Source organism: Balaenoptera musculus, chromosome 10, assembly GCF_009873245.2.
Source record: "Balaenoptera musculus isolate JJ_BM4_2016_0621 chromosome 10, mBalMus1.pri.v3, whole genome shotgun sequence".
Taxonomy (NCBI): domain Eukaryota; kingdom Metazoa; phylum Chordata; class Mammalia; order Artiodactyla; family Balaenopteridae; genus Balaenoptera; species Balaenoptera musculus.
Genome location: NC_045794.1, coordinates 897,758 through 911,441, shown reverse-complemented (window position 1 = coordinate 911,441; position 13,684 = coordinate 897,758). Strand labels below are relative to the sequence as shown.

The window sequence follows — 13,684 nt, the reverse complement described above, 5'->3', positions numbered from 1 at the left end:
TAGCAGAAACTGGGACTCGGTGGCCGGCTAATGGCCAAGGTTCAGTGCAGCTCAAACTACCACTAGAAATATGAACGTCTCCTTCTATTTCCTTCCGACATGGAAAGTTCAACTCTAAAAACACCAAGAGCCAGCAAGAATATTTCCTTTTCGGAAATTGCACGGAAACTTAGACATTCTTTTAGGCTGGTGGGCTTCAATCCCTTTAGAACCAAAGCTCCCTTTTGGCAATAAATACTTAGTACTACTTCTTTAATTTTCCTTAAATAAAATTCAGAGGAAATCTAAATCTTTATGTATAGGAAACTCACACCTATACACATAATGTAAATATATATATGTCTATAATTCCTAAGTTATAATGGGAAAAGTCTGTGTTTAGTTCCCCGCACCCCCTTTACTGGCGGTCTGCAGGTACTCAATGCCAGATGGGCAGGGGGCGTTGAAGTCAGTATGATCAAAAATAATCCCAGCACTCGTGGAAAGGCCCCGTGTGGGGAGGGCAGGGCAGCTGTTGCGTTTCATTATTTAATGTGGAGATGATTCACGCTGGGTGACACGGCCACGTGAGAGTCACTGGGAGGGGACGGGGCCCCTGTGCCTGTGAGCAGTGGTGTCCAGACCCGCCAGCCTGGACCTGTGGGAGGGGAGGGGGAGGGCCGCTAGCAGGGCTGAGACCCAGACGACGGTGGCAGGAACAGTCCCGGCAAGGCTGCGTGAGCTGGGCCCACCTCCCCTCCCCTGGAGGCTGGCAGTCACTCTGTTTGACACAGGAGGGGCCAGGCCTGGTGACGCATCTCTGGAGCTGAGGGCGGGCGCTCTTGTTCACTCAGGGTTCTCTAAAGTGGGCGCAGGTGGAGGCCGCAGGGGTGTGGTGGGCCACACCTCCTGGAGCTAAGGAGGGGCCGGCCCGTTAGGTGGCTTGCGTCGGGAAGGGCGGGGGGCGAAGATGGGACCGTCAGGTTGGGTTTGGGGGGCTCCCCCCGGGGCGTAGTCTGCGGGATGGGCCGGGAGAGGATTCCAGGTGGGCAGATGGTGCCTCGCTCCCACCAAGGCTGCTGTCCTCTGCATCCCCTTCCCTCCTCCAGGGGGCCCCCGATGTCCCTTTGAAGCGGGGTGCCTGCGGACATTGCCATGTGTCAGACAGCCTTGCCCGCACTCGAGGCGTATCCCCTTGAACCCTCGTCCTGGACGATCCTGCAGCAGGGTCCTGCCGTGGACCCAGGTGCCAACTGGGGCGGAGGAAACCCTCCCCAGGCCCCAAAGGAGCCCAGCCGACCCCCTGTCCCCTCACCCCCGTGGGAGGCGGCAGGTCAGGTCGGGCTCACGCTCTACCCACAGCTTTGCACTTCCAGGCACCCAGAAGCACCCGTTACATCTCGGTGAGATAAATGAATGAGGGCCTTTGAAACCTTCCTGGGGAGAAAAAAGCTTAATTCCAAAGAAGAAACCAGAGCAGATGTCCACTTCGAAGTGTGCACTCCTCTAACTACTGGGGGTGCGGCCCCCATCACCACCACCCGCCCGGGGTCTCCCTGACCCCGGCCCCTGTCCGCTGCTGCCCTTTGCCCCGCCCACCCCTGTCCCAGCTGTCTATGCTGGGGGGGCTCCAGGGCCTCTGAAGGGGCGCGTCACAGGGTGGGAGCTGCCGGGGGCCGGGAGCAGCCGTGCACCAGCCATGCCGCCCCACTAGACGCCAGTAATTTCCTTGATTACCGTTACGTCTGAATGACATCCTAACGTCATACAGTTCATGTTATCTCTGTGTGGCGGCAGTTACCAGTGTGACAGTCAGCTGCCGGCTGCACCCACCACCTCCCATCTCCCCGTGCCACGACCCGGAACCAGGCTCAGCCTCCCAGCTCACGCCAGCAGGGCCCTTACTCGGCTGGGCCCCCTTCCGTGGCCAAGCACCCGCCGTCTGCCCACTCCATTTTAGGCCCCGCCTCCCCCAGGTGGCCCTTTCTGCTTCCAGCAGCTCCACATCCAGCCTCCACCCAGCGTCCCTCCCCCCCCGCCACGTCGATCTCTGGGGCCCCATGTGTCCCTGGAAGGGAACAGTCTTGGGGCAGAGACCCGGACAAAGTCCAGTCAGCCTCCCCACCAGGAAGAGCGTCCGGTCACCTCTGTGTTCCTTGCCTTCTCTCTGCTGGACCCGTCAGAGGTAGATAAGGAAGCCGCGCAGGAGGGGATGGAGAAGAGAAGAAAGCCAGCAATGGCAGTCCCAGGTGTGTAGACTCCTGTGGACCCCTCTCACCACCATCCTGTTGTAAAGCTTGTGTTGACTCTGCTCTGGGCGGGGAAGGGGCTGAGAGTCCAGAATTCAGGGGCCAGGGCATGTGCCTGGACCTCCCAGCAGCAGCCCTGCTCTCGGGACCGGAGACAGGATGTGGGCCCACCTGGCAGCCCACTCCTCTCCTCGCAGCCCTCCAGCCGGAGCAAAAGGGGCCTGGGTCTCCCTGGGAGGAATAGTGGTTTCTAGGAACCTGGCAGTTAACTATCTGTGTGAACCTGAGTTTGACAGAATCTAGCCAGGACAGCTTGCTTACGGTCACCAATCTCAAAGTGATGCTGGATTTCATCCGAGAATCTCAGGACAGGGAGTCCTCACTAGGATTCAAGATGAGACCCACTGAAGGGAGCGTGGGATTCTGGAATCTTCACTTTCCCCCTCCTCCTTCCACATTCCTGGGCCTTGCCTTCCCCGCTGCTCAGTCCCACCCCCAAAGCTGACCCTGTGCGTCCGGCCTCCCTAGGAGGGGACGGACCAGCTCCAGCAACCGTGACAGTCGCTGGGACTCACTGGGCTTCTTACAGATGCAGGCACTTCACTTGTGTCATTCCTATCATAACCCACAGGTCACCGTGTCATAGGGGGAAACTGAGGCACAGAGAGGTGCGGTTATCTGCTCGAGGTCACCCAGCCAGTAAGTGCCAGAGGGAGGACTCGAACCCAGACACCCTGCCTCTGCGGGTCACACCCTTAACCACTACATCGCCTCTTCCAACTCGGAACAGCTCCAGGGTTGGAGTGAATCAGGGCACAGATAATCCAAGAGAGGAAAATCCAAAATTCTCATGCAGGTGAAATGCATCGTGGATGCTGGGGCAGCAGCGTCCTTTCCTAATCACGTTGTGCTGAACCTAGGATCGATTTGGTCCACGTCTCTTCTGCCGTGGCAGCCAACGAGTGGAGGGTCGGCGCCCTCCAGAGAAGGGATTATTCCCAGCGGGCGCTTGCCTTTCAGCCCAGAGGGACACGCATGAGACCTCCTGAGGTTGGGGACCCACTCACCCTACAGGGTTAGAGATGGCGAGAGAAAGTCTTCCCCCAAAACGCCGTCCGCCCCTGGGTGGGCAGCCCTGCCTGGCCCTGAGGAGCTGGACATTGAGAGGTTTGGTTCACCACTTCAGGGAGAGCCCAAAACCCCTTTCGCTAACCCTGACTTATACCAGAGAGAGAACGAGTGACAGTATGACCTGGAGGTCAGCCTGATTTCGAGAAAACAAGTCTATGATTTTTTTCCCATTCTATCTCCTCCATCATACTCCCCAAACCCATGTCACCCATGGTTTCCAGCAGTCGAGGAGACGGGTGAAAACAGGTGTGTGTGCGAGTGTGTGTGTGTGTGTGTGTGTGTGTGTGTGTGACAGAGAGGACACAGCTCTTGCACTGGGCACAGGGAGCAACCTTCCTTCCGGGCCCTGCCCACTTGGGGAATTGGCCAGGTGTGTCCCTTGGCAACCTGTCGAGCCCCCCTGGAGGGTGTCAGCGTGTTTCTGGGATGGGTGTGGACGCCTGGGAGGAGGCGCTGACAGCTGGACCTGAAACTGTGTTCATGGTCCAGCTTGGAGGGTTGACGGGGCAGGAAGGGGGTGGACAGGGCAGAGGGAAGCTGCCTCTTAAAGGGACCCTGTCACCCCCCACGTGGGCCGTGTGTCAACCTCCTCCGGGCGGGACTTGGTGGGGCTCTGCGGCCAGTGGAGGCCTTGGCCCCGGGCCCACAGGACAGAGGGGCCAACCAAACGCTCCAGCAGCACAGCCTGTGGAGGGCAAGGGGGCAGGTGAGGCCAGGCAACCCAGCGGAAGCCGCCGGCCGCAGAGCGCTGGGGCGGGCCTGTCCTGTGCACGAACACAGAGGAGCCCAAGAGTGGGGATGACAGGCGACGCATGGGGTGGGTGAGGGTTGCAGGGTCCCTGGGGGCCAGGCTCCTCGCGGCGCTTGCCAGCTGTTAACCCCTCGTCCGCCTCGCCTCTGCCTGCCTTCTCCCTTTCCGTCTCTCCCCTCGTCCACGCCGTGGCCCGAGGCCAACTCACCCATCTGTTCCAGGTCCCTCTGCTGAACGAACAGACTGCAGCCCCTCCCCCCTCCTTGAGCGCCGAGACGCCCACCGACCTCTCTCCTCCTCTCGCCCCCAGACCCGAATAACGATTTGCCACTGCGTTTCCTAGGCTGGATGCTGGGCGTCCCGGACTGTCCTCTGGTTCCTGCTTACCTCCTTTCTCTTCCTGGACCCCCCCTCCCCTTCCCTCCCGAAACAGCTCTGCCCACAAAGATGGTTTTCCTCTCTAGAGGTAGTCCCCCAGTGTTTTCCAAAACCTGATGTTAAAGCACATGCATATTTGTCGTTCGCTCGGGGTCTTCACTCTTTGCCCTTAAAACCAGTGCTCTCCACGTGCCCTGGGATGTCATGGGAGGACCCTGGGGGGGGGGCCGGTTCTTTCCCGCTCACAGCACGTGACTCGAATGGCAGAGAGAAGCCTCTAGGTACCCCCAAAGTCTCCAGGATATTCAGAAAAATACCCTGGGAAGCCAGCAAGGGTTTCAAGTGACCCTCACCTCACCCACGCCCTGGCCAACCTCTGCTCCCCGCCGGGCTGTCCAGAGTTTCCACGGTGGCATTTCTGCTTTTTTTTTGGCAGAAAAACCTGGGAACCAAGAGGTCCCTTTCCCTGTGACCTGACCTCCACACTAAGAATAACAGCCCTGGGACAGAATGTCTTGTGATCCATCTGAGAGCGGGCACGGCTGGGAAGGGGGGGTGGAGGGGTCAGGGAGCTGGAGGGAGTTGGGAAGAAATGGGAGAGCACAGACTCCTGAGACTCAGAAATAGAGAGGGAGAGTTGGCCGCCCCAGGAGGGCCAGGGAGAGGGACCGGGGAGACTCTTAAGAGGCCAGCCTGATGCTTTCTTACCGCCTCACCAACCTCAGAAGCGCATCTCCTGGAAGCCCCAGCTCGTGGCTCAGAGGCTGGGTCATCCCTTGAAGAACCAAAGGGGCAGGTGTCCTTTCTTACGGAAAGACAAATGCCCTCGGTGCTGGGCCCTCCCCACTCCACCCCTGGGGAGGACGGCTGTGTGGTTCCCAGGGCTCCTGGACAGCGTGTACATCCGTGCGTCACAGAGCATTGCTCCCTTTCCCCTGCACTCTGAGAGGCAGTGGTCCAGACCCAAGAACCCGCCCTCTCTTTGCAGAGAGCCTGCCTGCCCAGGACTCCAAGAACCCTCACAGGAAGGGGACAGCCCTTGGTTGACCAGTTGTCCATGAACTTTGACAAAGTCTTTCAGAAACATTCATCCGTTCCCTTCCCCAAATATGGTGTAAAACAAAAAATCCATGTGTGCAGGACAAAGGACTGGAGTCAGCATCCTGATTGCTCCGACACGACACGACAGCCCCCAGACCCCCACCCAGCCTGCAGGAAGGGCTGTGAGAACTTCATTCTCGCGGGGGGCGCTTCAGCAGGATCCCGAGTCAGAATGATGGTGCTGGGCACGGCAGTGCTTCAGAGACACCCCCACCCCGAGAGCCGGTCTAGGGTCACCTCCCACGTTACCAAACCTTGGGACTGACCTGGCCTCCGTCCCCTTTCAGGGAGGAAAGCCTCTGTCCCGAGGCACCAGGCCCGTCCAGGGCTGGATGCCCATCCAGGGCTGCCACGAGGGTGACCTTGTCGTAGATGCTGCTCTGATGCCACGGTCCGCTCGTTATCACGAGCATCACACGGCTCACGCCTGAGCCCAGAGGGCCTGGCTGCGCCTGGACCGCACCAATGGCCGCTTGCTAATTCCCAGACCACCTCTCGAGGGCCCCCCCCCCGTTCCCTCCCTCCCTGCAGGCAGGCCTCCGAGGAGGCACTGGAGGCCTGGGGGGGGCTGGGGAAGTAGGACGGGCAGCAAGGGGGCTGGGTCTGGAAGGGGAGGACCCCCGCCCCGCTCGGACTCAGCAGCGACGGTGCGGCCCCACGGCGGTGCTCTGTTCTTGTCTGTCTGACCTTCCTTTTCACTCCCGTCCTGCCGCCCCGTGTAGGGCTACTTTAGTGACCCCTGGAATGTCTTTGACTGCCTCATCGTAATTGGCAGCGTAATTGACGTCATTCTCAGTGAGACGAATGTGAGTATGATTCTGCCCAGGACGCCTCCATGTCCCTCCCTCTTTACCTCCTTCGGTTTATTTTTTGGTTTCCTGTTTTACCCCCCGCCAGTCATGCTTTCTCTTGCACCTGCCGCCGTCCTGGGGGACGTGAGCCCCTGCACTGTCCCCACTCTGCCGGGCCGGGCAAGGGGCGGCCGGGGCTCCTCCTCCTCCAGGACCCCCGCCCGGCCCCCCCCCCCGACTAACCCGGCTTTTGTCAGGCTCTGAGAGCACCAGGTGCCAGGTGTGCACCTCCAGAAGCGTGGAGTGGTAAGAGGGTCCAGTATGCCCACATAACCTCTTTCTTTTCTCATTTTTTTCTCTTCTCTCCTTTCTTTCATGCTTTTTTTTTTTCATTTTCCTCTTCCTTTTGTTTTGTTCTTCTTTGTTGTTGGTTTTTTTCTCCTCTCTCCCTCCCTCGGCCCCTCTGCCCCATGCAGCACTATTTCTGTGATGCATGGAACACATTTGACGCCTTGATTGTTGTGGGTAGCATTGTTGATATAGCCATCACCGAGGTAAACGTAAGTACCGGCGTCCCGCCCTGTGACGCCGTGCCTGCCCCACGCTCACCCCATTGCTCTCCTCCTCCTCCTCGCTTCCTCCCAACTCCTTATTTCCACTAAGTTACTCTTGTTTGTTTGTTTAAATTGGTTTAAAGGATTTTCTTTCTCGTTGCTTTACTTTGAAATTTTTTTATTCTTTTTTTTTTTTAACGTTTGGAACGAGCTAGGCCCCCTTTCCTTCTGAGTTTTGATTGCTGCATCCTTTCCTTCCCCCTTTGCAATTGGCCTAGCATGACACACACTGTCTGGGAGGATGCAGCCCTGGGATCCCGGAGTGAGACGGTGGAAGGGTGTTTACAACCACTGGGCAGCTGCCGGGGCAGCCCCTTCCCACCCCCAGCATCCGGGAAATGAGCTCTCCCGAGGACCACGGGTGAAGGCTCGCAGTTGGCCGGCACTGTCAGCCCATCGTGTTCACGCTAAAACGGCCCCTCCACTGAGAGGCAGGGGAGAACAGCCTGCACCTCTCTTTTCTGGAGAGGGCTCCTCCACCCGCCCCCCGCAACTTGCTGTGGGAGCACCTGGCCCCAGGTGAACCTGCCCCAGAGGACCAGCCTTGCCCCTGCCTGGCTCTCCCCCTCACCACCCCCCGCCCTGGCTCCAAGACCTCCTGCACCTGCTCCCGGGAGCTGCCCCCTCCTAGACAGTCCCTCCAGCCCCTGCACACGTCCCTCCGCTCCCCAGCATGTTCAACCTTCTCTCTTTATCTATAGGCAAGCCCTCTTGCGGTTGGTCTTTAACATGTGTGGTTTAGTTTTTTGTCAGGATTTTTCCTTGGTTAAGAGACTTGGTAATGTTTGCACAAACGTTGATGCACTGAACCATTGAACAACAGCACGGAGCAGATGCTCTAGAGTTCTGATCTAAGGTGTCAGAAACACCCCGTGACCGCCACCGTCCCCCCTGCCTGTCCTTACCCACCCCCTCCACCCCGTAGTTGGCTGCCAGTCGGTTGAACTGATGTTATTTATGTGCTGATTCCGCTGGTCAGAAGCCCTGTCCGCCCCCTTCGAATGGGTGGGCGTTGGGAGGAGGCTCTTCTGCTGTCCCTGTGCCCCCCCCGTCAGCCTGCCCCCCCCCGCTCGCCCCGCAGCATAGATGCGACTGCCCCTCTGTCTCGGGGATCCCCCAGGGTCGTCTTTGTCTTGTGGTGTGTGTGTGTGTGTGTGTGTGTGTGTGTACGTGTGTACGCTCCCTTGACCTCTGCCAGTGAATCATTGGGGCACAAGGAAACCAAGCTCCCCACTCAGGGTCCATGCCTCCCCTCCCTTGGCACTGCCCCCCCAAGTGGCTGGATGGACCCCAAGTTGTATCCCAGGAGCTGTCACATCCCTACCTACACGTATCCACTGGCCGGGGCCTGTGCTGGGACCGAGGGGCCCTCGGAGGAGGCCAGGGAAGGGCAGGACGAGCCTGCGTCTGGGGGGTGGGTCCCTGTGGGGAGCCATGCCAGGGGACTTGAGGCCGACGGCAGGAACCCGCAGGAAGGTGACAGCAGGCAGCTCTCTGGGTGCAGAGGACCCACCTCAGTCCCAGGGTCCTCTGGGGCGCTCACTGTCAGCCAGGCCCACGCCATCGCTCAGCCTGCCGTTTTCTTTCAAGCTACTGCTATTTTTAAAGAAAAACAAAGACAAAGGAAAAAAATTCTAGAGTATAAAATTTCTACCCCAGAAAGTGACTGTTGGAATTGGGGGTGGTGCAGGACCCCAGGAACAGCACGTGCAGTCACACGCAGACCCTCCATTTGTACAACAGTTTCCGTTTACAATTCGCCTCGGCACGTGGCTTGTGCGCCGTGAGCCTGAGCTTGACGGACGAGAATGACCATCCCCGCTTGCCGACGCGCAGGTGAGGATGGAGCGTGCCGGTGCCCTTGCTGCCCCTCGGCTGGAGCCCAGGCCTCCCGGGGCGGGGGGGCCAGCGTTCCTGCCTGTTCAGTCCATGACGCCCTTTGATGAACTCGTACATCTCATAGCCTCCTCTCGCGGACTCCCGCCGGCCAAGATGTGTTCAGCCCTTAGGCTCCATAGTCCGTATCTTTGAATAACCACAGGGGGCTTTTTATTTTCTAAACAAGAAGTTATTGGCCCAGCCCCGCTTCCAGGTGGGAAGCCCCTCCGATTCCTCCCAGTATCCTTCGCCCACATGGAGATGCCCTTCACTGTTCAGATTGAGGAGTTTGTGAAAAGTCACATGAAGGGTTGTGTCTGGAGATAAAAACGGGGACCGCGTGTGTGATGCAGAGCAGAGGAGGTGTCCAGAGACCCACCGCTCGGCCCCGACTGTTTGCCACTCTCTCCCACACATCCAGAAAGGACACCCGCGTCATCATGCCAGGCAGGGGCCCGAGGAGAAGGCTGGACCAGGGTCAGATCAAGTGCTTGAGTCCTGCTTCTCCCCCGCCACCCACCGATCCGAGGAGCATGATGATTCACGGTGCTGGGTTTTGAAGCTCAACTAAGAGCATTCATTTAAAAACCGGCTGTAAACTGTACATCACTGTTGGGACTTCCCTGGTGGCACAGTGGTTGAGAATCCGCCTGCCGATGCAGGGGACACGGGTTCGAGCCCTGGTCCGGGAAGATCCCACGTGCTGCGGAGCAACTAAGCCCGTGCGCCACAACTACTGAGCCCGCGTGCCACAACTACTGAAGCCCGCGCGCCTAGAGCCCATGCTCCGCAACAAGAGAAGCCACTGCAATGAGAAGCCCGCACACGGCAACGAAGGGTAGCCCCCGCTCGCCGAAACTAGAGAAAACCCACGTGCAGAAGAAGACCCAATGCAGACAAAAATAAATAAATAAATAAATTTATTTTTAAAAAAACCAACTGTACAGCGCTGTTAAAGGGGAGAGACCGTGGCACCCAAGCAAAGGACGATCTTGCCGACCCCCCTGCTGACACACCAGCCAAGCACAGATGTCACAGCCCTCGTTCCCGGATACACTCGAACTCTTGGTCGACGGGTCCAGCCAGATCAAAGCAAGCTCACTGACCACTGCCCACGACTCAAGCCAAGATGGGCCTGTCCCGCGAGCACGGACATGGCCCTGCACCCCGACGGTAGCCAGGACTGTGGGACAAGTTATGGGGACGAAGACGCTTCTTCTCAGAGGCGGGACCCTCCACCGTATGGTTCTGCCTTCGGGCCATAGGCAGATTTTGGGTCTGGACTCTCGCTGGGCCAAGAGCTCAGCTCCAGGCCTCCCCGAATTTTCTAGTCTTACTGTTGTCACAAGACCTCCTTTTGCAGACAAATGTTCCATTCCAGCCTCAGAGGGATCCCTGAGGCTCTCCACCTGTAACTCCTCATCTTTGACAATTAACCTACACAGACCAGCTCTCGTTTCCCTCCCCAACTGCTGTATGCCTCCCAGCCGCCCTCCAGATATTCCCCACGTTCAAAGTCATCTCCCCTCAAACAGCTCCGTCCTGCCTCTGCCAGACTCTGGTGCCCCGCCTTGGGAAGTGGATTCCCCAGCGACCCCAGGAACAACTGTCCATTCCTTCCACCGTGGCTGGAGCCTCTCCTTCTGGTGCCGGGCACCTGGGATCCATTATGGACCAAACAAAAGCCCGTCCTTGGGAGCCGGGGTCCTAAGGCTGGGAGATGTTCGGACACAGAAAATCAGGAAATGGTGCAGTACGTGGAGAGCCGAGAAGTGCCAGGGGAGGGGTTGGAGGAGCAGGGAGCCGGGGAGGCTGGTGCCGTTCTCTGTAAGACGAGCTGCACTGAGGAGGGGAATCTGAAGAAAGCAAAGACCTGAAGGAAGCGAGGCGATGCCCTTGCGGATCCCGGGAGAGGAGCTTTCAGGCAGGACGAGCAGGGTGGGGGGGTCCGGGAGGGGAGCAGGTTTGGGCCTTCGCCTGAGCACGAAGCGGAGACCCTGGCACCTTTGAGAAGAGGTGTCCGTGGTCCAGGGACCCCTTTGCTGTCTGCGGGAGTCAAGGGCAAAGCCCTTCCACCATTTGGAAGGTGGACGCAGCCATCCAGGTGGGAGGGGACGGAGTTGCAGCAGACGTGGTGGAAACGGTCAGATTCTCAGTCTGCTCTGCGAGCGGGACCCACGGCCTCTCCTGACAGACTGGATGTGGGCGCTAGAGAAGGAGGGCTCCCAGGAAGCCGTGGGGTACCGGCCGAGCAGGGGAGGATGGAGCTGGTGTCGGCAGGAGGGTGGGAGGCGAGGCCCGTTTGCGCGAGGAGGACGAGGCTTGGGGGCTGTGTACTCGACTGCCCAGCAGTGACGTCAGGCGGACAGGCAGACGCCCGGTGCGCGGTCAGGCATGGAATCAGCAGCACAGCGATGGTGTTCAAGGCCGGGACAGGCGAACAGCTGAGGGAAGAGGGGGAATGGGGAGCTGAGCTGGCGCCTCCGTGCTCAGGGCCGCCTTGACCTCCGGCTCACTCTGGGAGATGCCCTTTATCCTCCGATGTGACCGGGGAGACGCGGGGCCCCGCGGTCACGCTGGATTCTGCGTCCGTGGCCGTGGCCCGGCCACCCCGTCCCCTCTGGACGCGCTACCTTCTCCTCCGTCTGGGCAGTCAGCGTCATGTCCCCTAGGAAGCCCCCTGCTCCTCCTTTATCCCTTGAGTCTGAAATTCTGTTTTCCAGAAGGAAAGCCTAGTGACGTAACCCTGTGATGTCAGTGGAAGCTCCTGGGGTGTCAGAAGTGGCCCCCCTCAGCCCCCAGTTACCCCTCCACCCCCCAGTTACCCCTCCACCCCCCTGCACGACAGGAAGTGCTGGGAGGCCCGGAGCCTTCATCACGGACACACGTGTCCCCAGTCGTGGACGAGGAGGCCACGGGACTGACAGCGGCGACCCGCCTTGGGGCTGGACGTCCTTGAGTGCAGTGGCGGGGGGCTGAGGTGGTCCCAGAGCGCCCCCCACCGGCTCTGCACTGGGCACCTTCTGACAGTAACGCCCTCGCCGCCTGGCAGGTCCACGTGTGGAGCGCCCGAGAGCCGTGGCGTCAAAATTGTCACCTAGAAACTCTCCAGAGAGAAGGCCCCAGGGACCCTCAGGTGGGAGCAGGACGGGCTGTGTGAGGGACAGGACGCGGCCGAGGGCCTCCGGGCAGGTTCAGCGGGAGGAGGGCTGGGGACTTGCATGGACACAGAGACAGCACTAGTGCAGGGCGGCCAGCGCGGCCGAGCAGGACGGTGGGGTGGAGTGGCGCGGTCCTGGCTGGGGTCTCGGTAGGAGCTCGGCGGGGGTGGGGGGCAGCGTGCTGCCCTTGGGGATGCCAGGCCAGGGCCACCGCACGTCACATCCCTGGGAGGGGCCGAGCTTGCTCAGGGTTTGCCAAGGCCGTGCAGCTAACAGGTGGCGAGAGCGGGATTCGAGTCCATCCCTGTGGGAGAACTGACTCCTGCATTTCCGTGAGCCCTTCGGCCAAACCGCGGGCAGGCTGGCAGGGGCCCTGCACTCACAGGCCCCGCTCAGGGCGCTCCCAGCCTCGGGACCCCAGGCAGGGCGGCTCAGCCGAACGTCTCCGGGCCTGAGGACACCAGGCGATGCTTGGGCGCCTGGGCCCTGGGTCAGTGGGGCTCGGAGGACAAGAGCGCAGGCGGTGCGGAGCAGCCCCTTCCCCTGCCCTCTGCACAGGCGGGGGGAGCGGGCGGAGGGGAGAACGGGTGGCGGCAAGGTGACACGACTGGGGCGTGGTTCAGCCTGGAGCATCTGGGACGCTGTCGGGGCCTCGGGTGCTGCCCCACGCGCTGCTCACCTGGCTCCTGGGGCCGGTGGTCCTTTGACCACAGACCCACGGGCATGACTTCTAACGACCGCCCTCACTGGCTCCCCGTAAAAATAACGCAGCAGGTTTGGCTCCCACGCCGGCCTCGGGGCCTGGAGTGACTGGAAGGGAGACAGCATGCTGAGTCAGAGCATCTGACTCAGGGCTGAGTCAGAGCCTCCCGCCACCCCGAGCCCGCGTGGGCCCACGCCTGGCTCCCCGCCTCCAGCACGGCAGAGAGGGGCCGGAACGGGCATCAGTGTCTAGATGACGGTGGTCCGTGTGGCCTGGGCTGCTTCTGAGGTCTATGAAGTCGACACTGGTGGTGTCAGGCCAAGCCAGGTGGAGCCGCTGTGGCCCTTGCCGCCTTCCTGTGCCCCCATCCCACCCACCTGCCACCTCTGCTGGCCCCTCCCCCGCTGCTCCGGGAGCCCCTTCCGGTCCCTCCCCTTCTCAGCACCACCTCCAGTCCCACGCCCCCAACAAACGAAGCCACCAAGGTGCCTTGTTCACACGAGGGCAGTACTGACTCAGCACTGCCCGCCCCAAAAGAAACGCTGCCTTTAAAGGGACGAAGGTAAGGCTCGACCTAGAGATGGTATCTGGAGCGTGGATGTGAGCGAGGAGGGGGCCCAGCCCCCAGTTGTCCTGAAGGGTAGTTTCTCCTCCGCTTGGAAAGGAAGTTGGCCCTGAGAGGTTGAGCAGAGCCCTGCTCGCCCGGCAGTGAGCCGGGCCCCCGACCAGCCGCCGTCCAGCAGGACGCGGGGAGCCATCTCCAGAGCCCGGGCTCTGCCTGCAGAATAAGGCCCACGCGCTGGAGAGCAGGCTGCCGGGCGCAGGGTGTCCCAGAGCAGCGGCCTGGAGGAGGGTCCTGCAGGCCTGACCCGAAAGGCCCCTGGAACCTGCTTCTAATGGTTCTCACCCGGCTGAGTTAGGCTGTCCGGTGTCCCGACAGGCAGGACC

General features: G+C 60.4%; 1 protein-coding gene across 11 annotated transcripts in view; it reads left to right on the top strand.

Annotated features, from left to right (window-relative positions):
- The window catches only part of CACNA1C (calcium voltage-gated channel subunit alpha1 C), a 557,739-nt gene that overhangs the window by 500,854 nt on the left and 43,201 nt on the right, over positions 1 to 13,684 (top strand). For 6 of the 11 annotated variants that reach the window (XM_036865108.1, XM_036865106.1, XM_036865103.1 and 3 more), the window contains one exon: positions 6,857 to 6,940. In XM_036865108.1, coding sequence (XP_036721003.1) covers positions 6,857 to 6,940 — 84 coding nt within the window. Of the gene's footprint in view, positions 1 to 6,311; positions 6,396 to 6,856; positions 6,941 to 13,684 lie in introns of all 11 variants that reach the window. The other 5 variants (XM_036865102.1, XM_036865098.1, XM_036865100.1 and 2 more) reach the window with 2 other exon arrangements.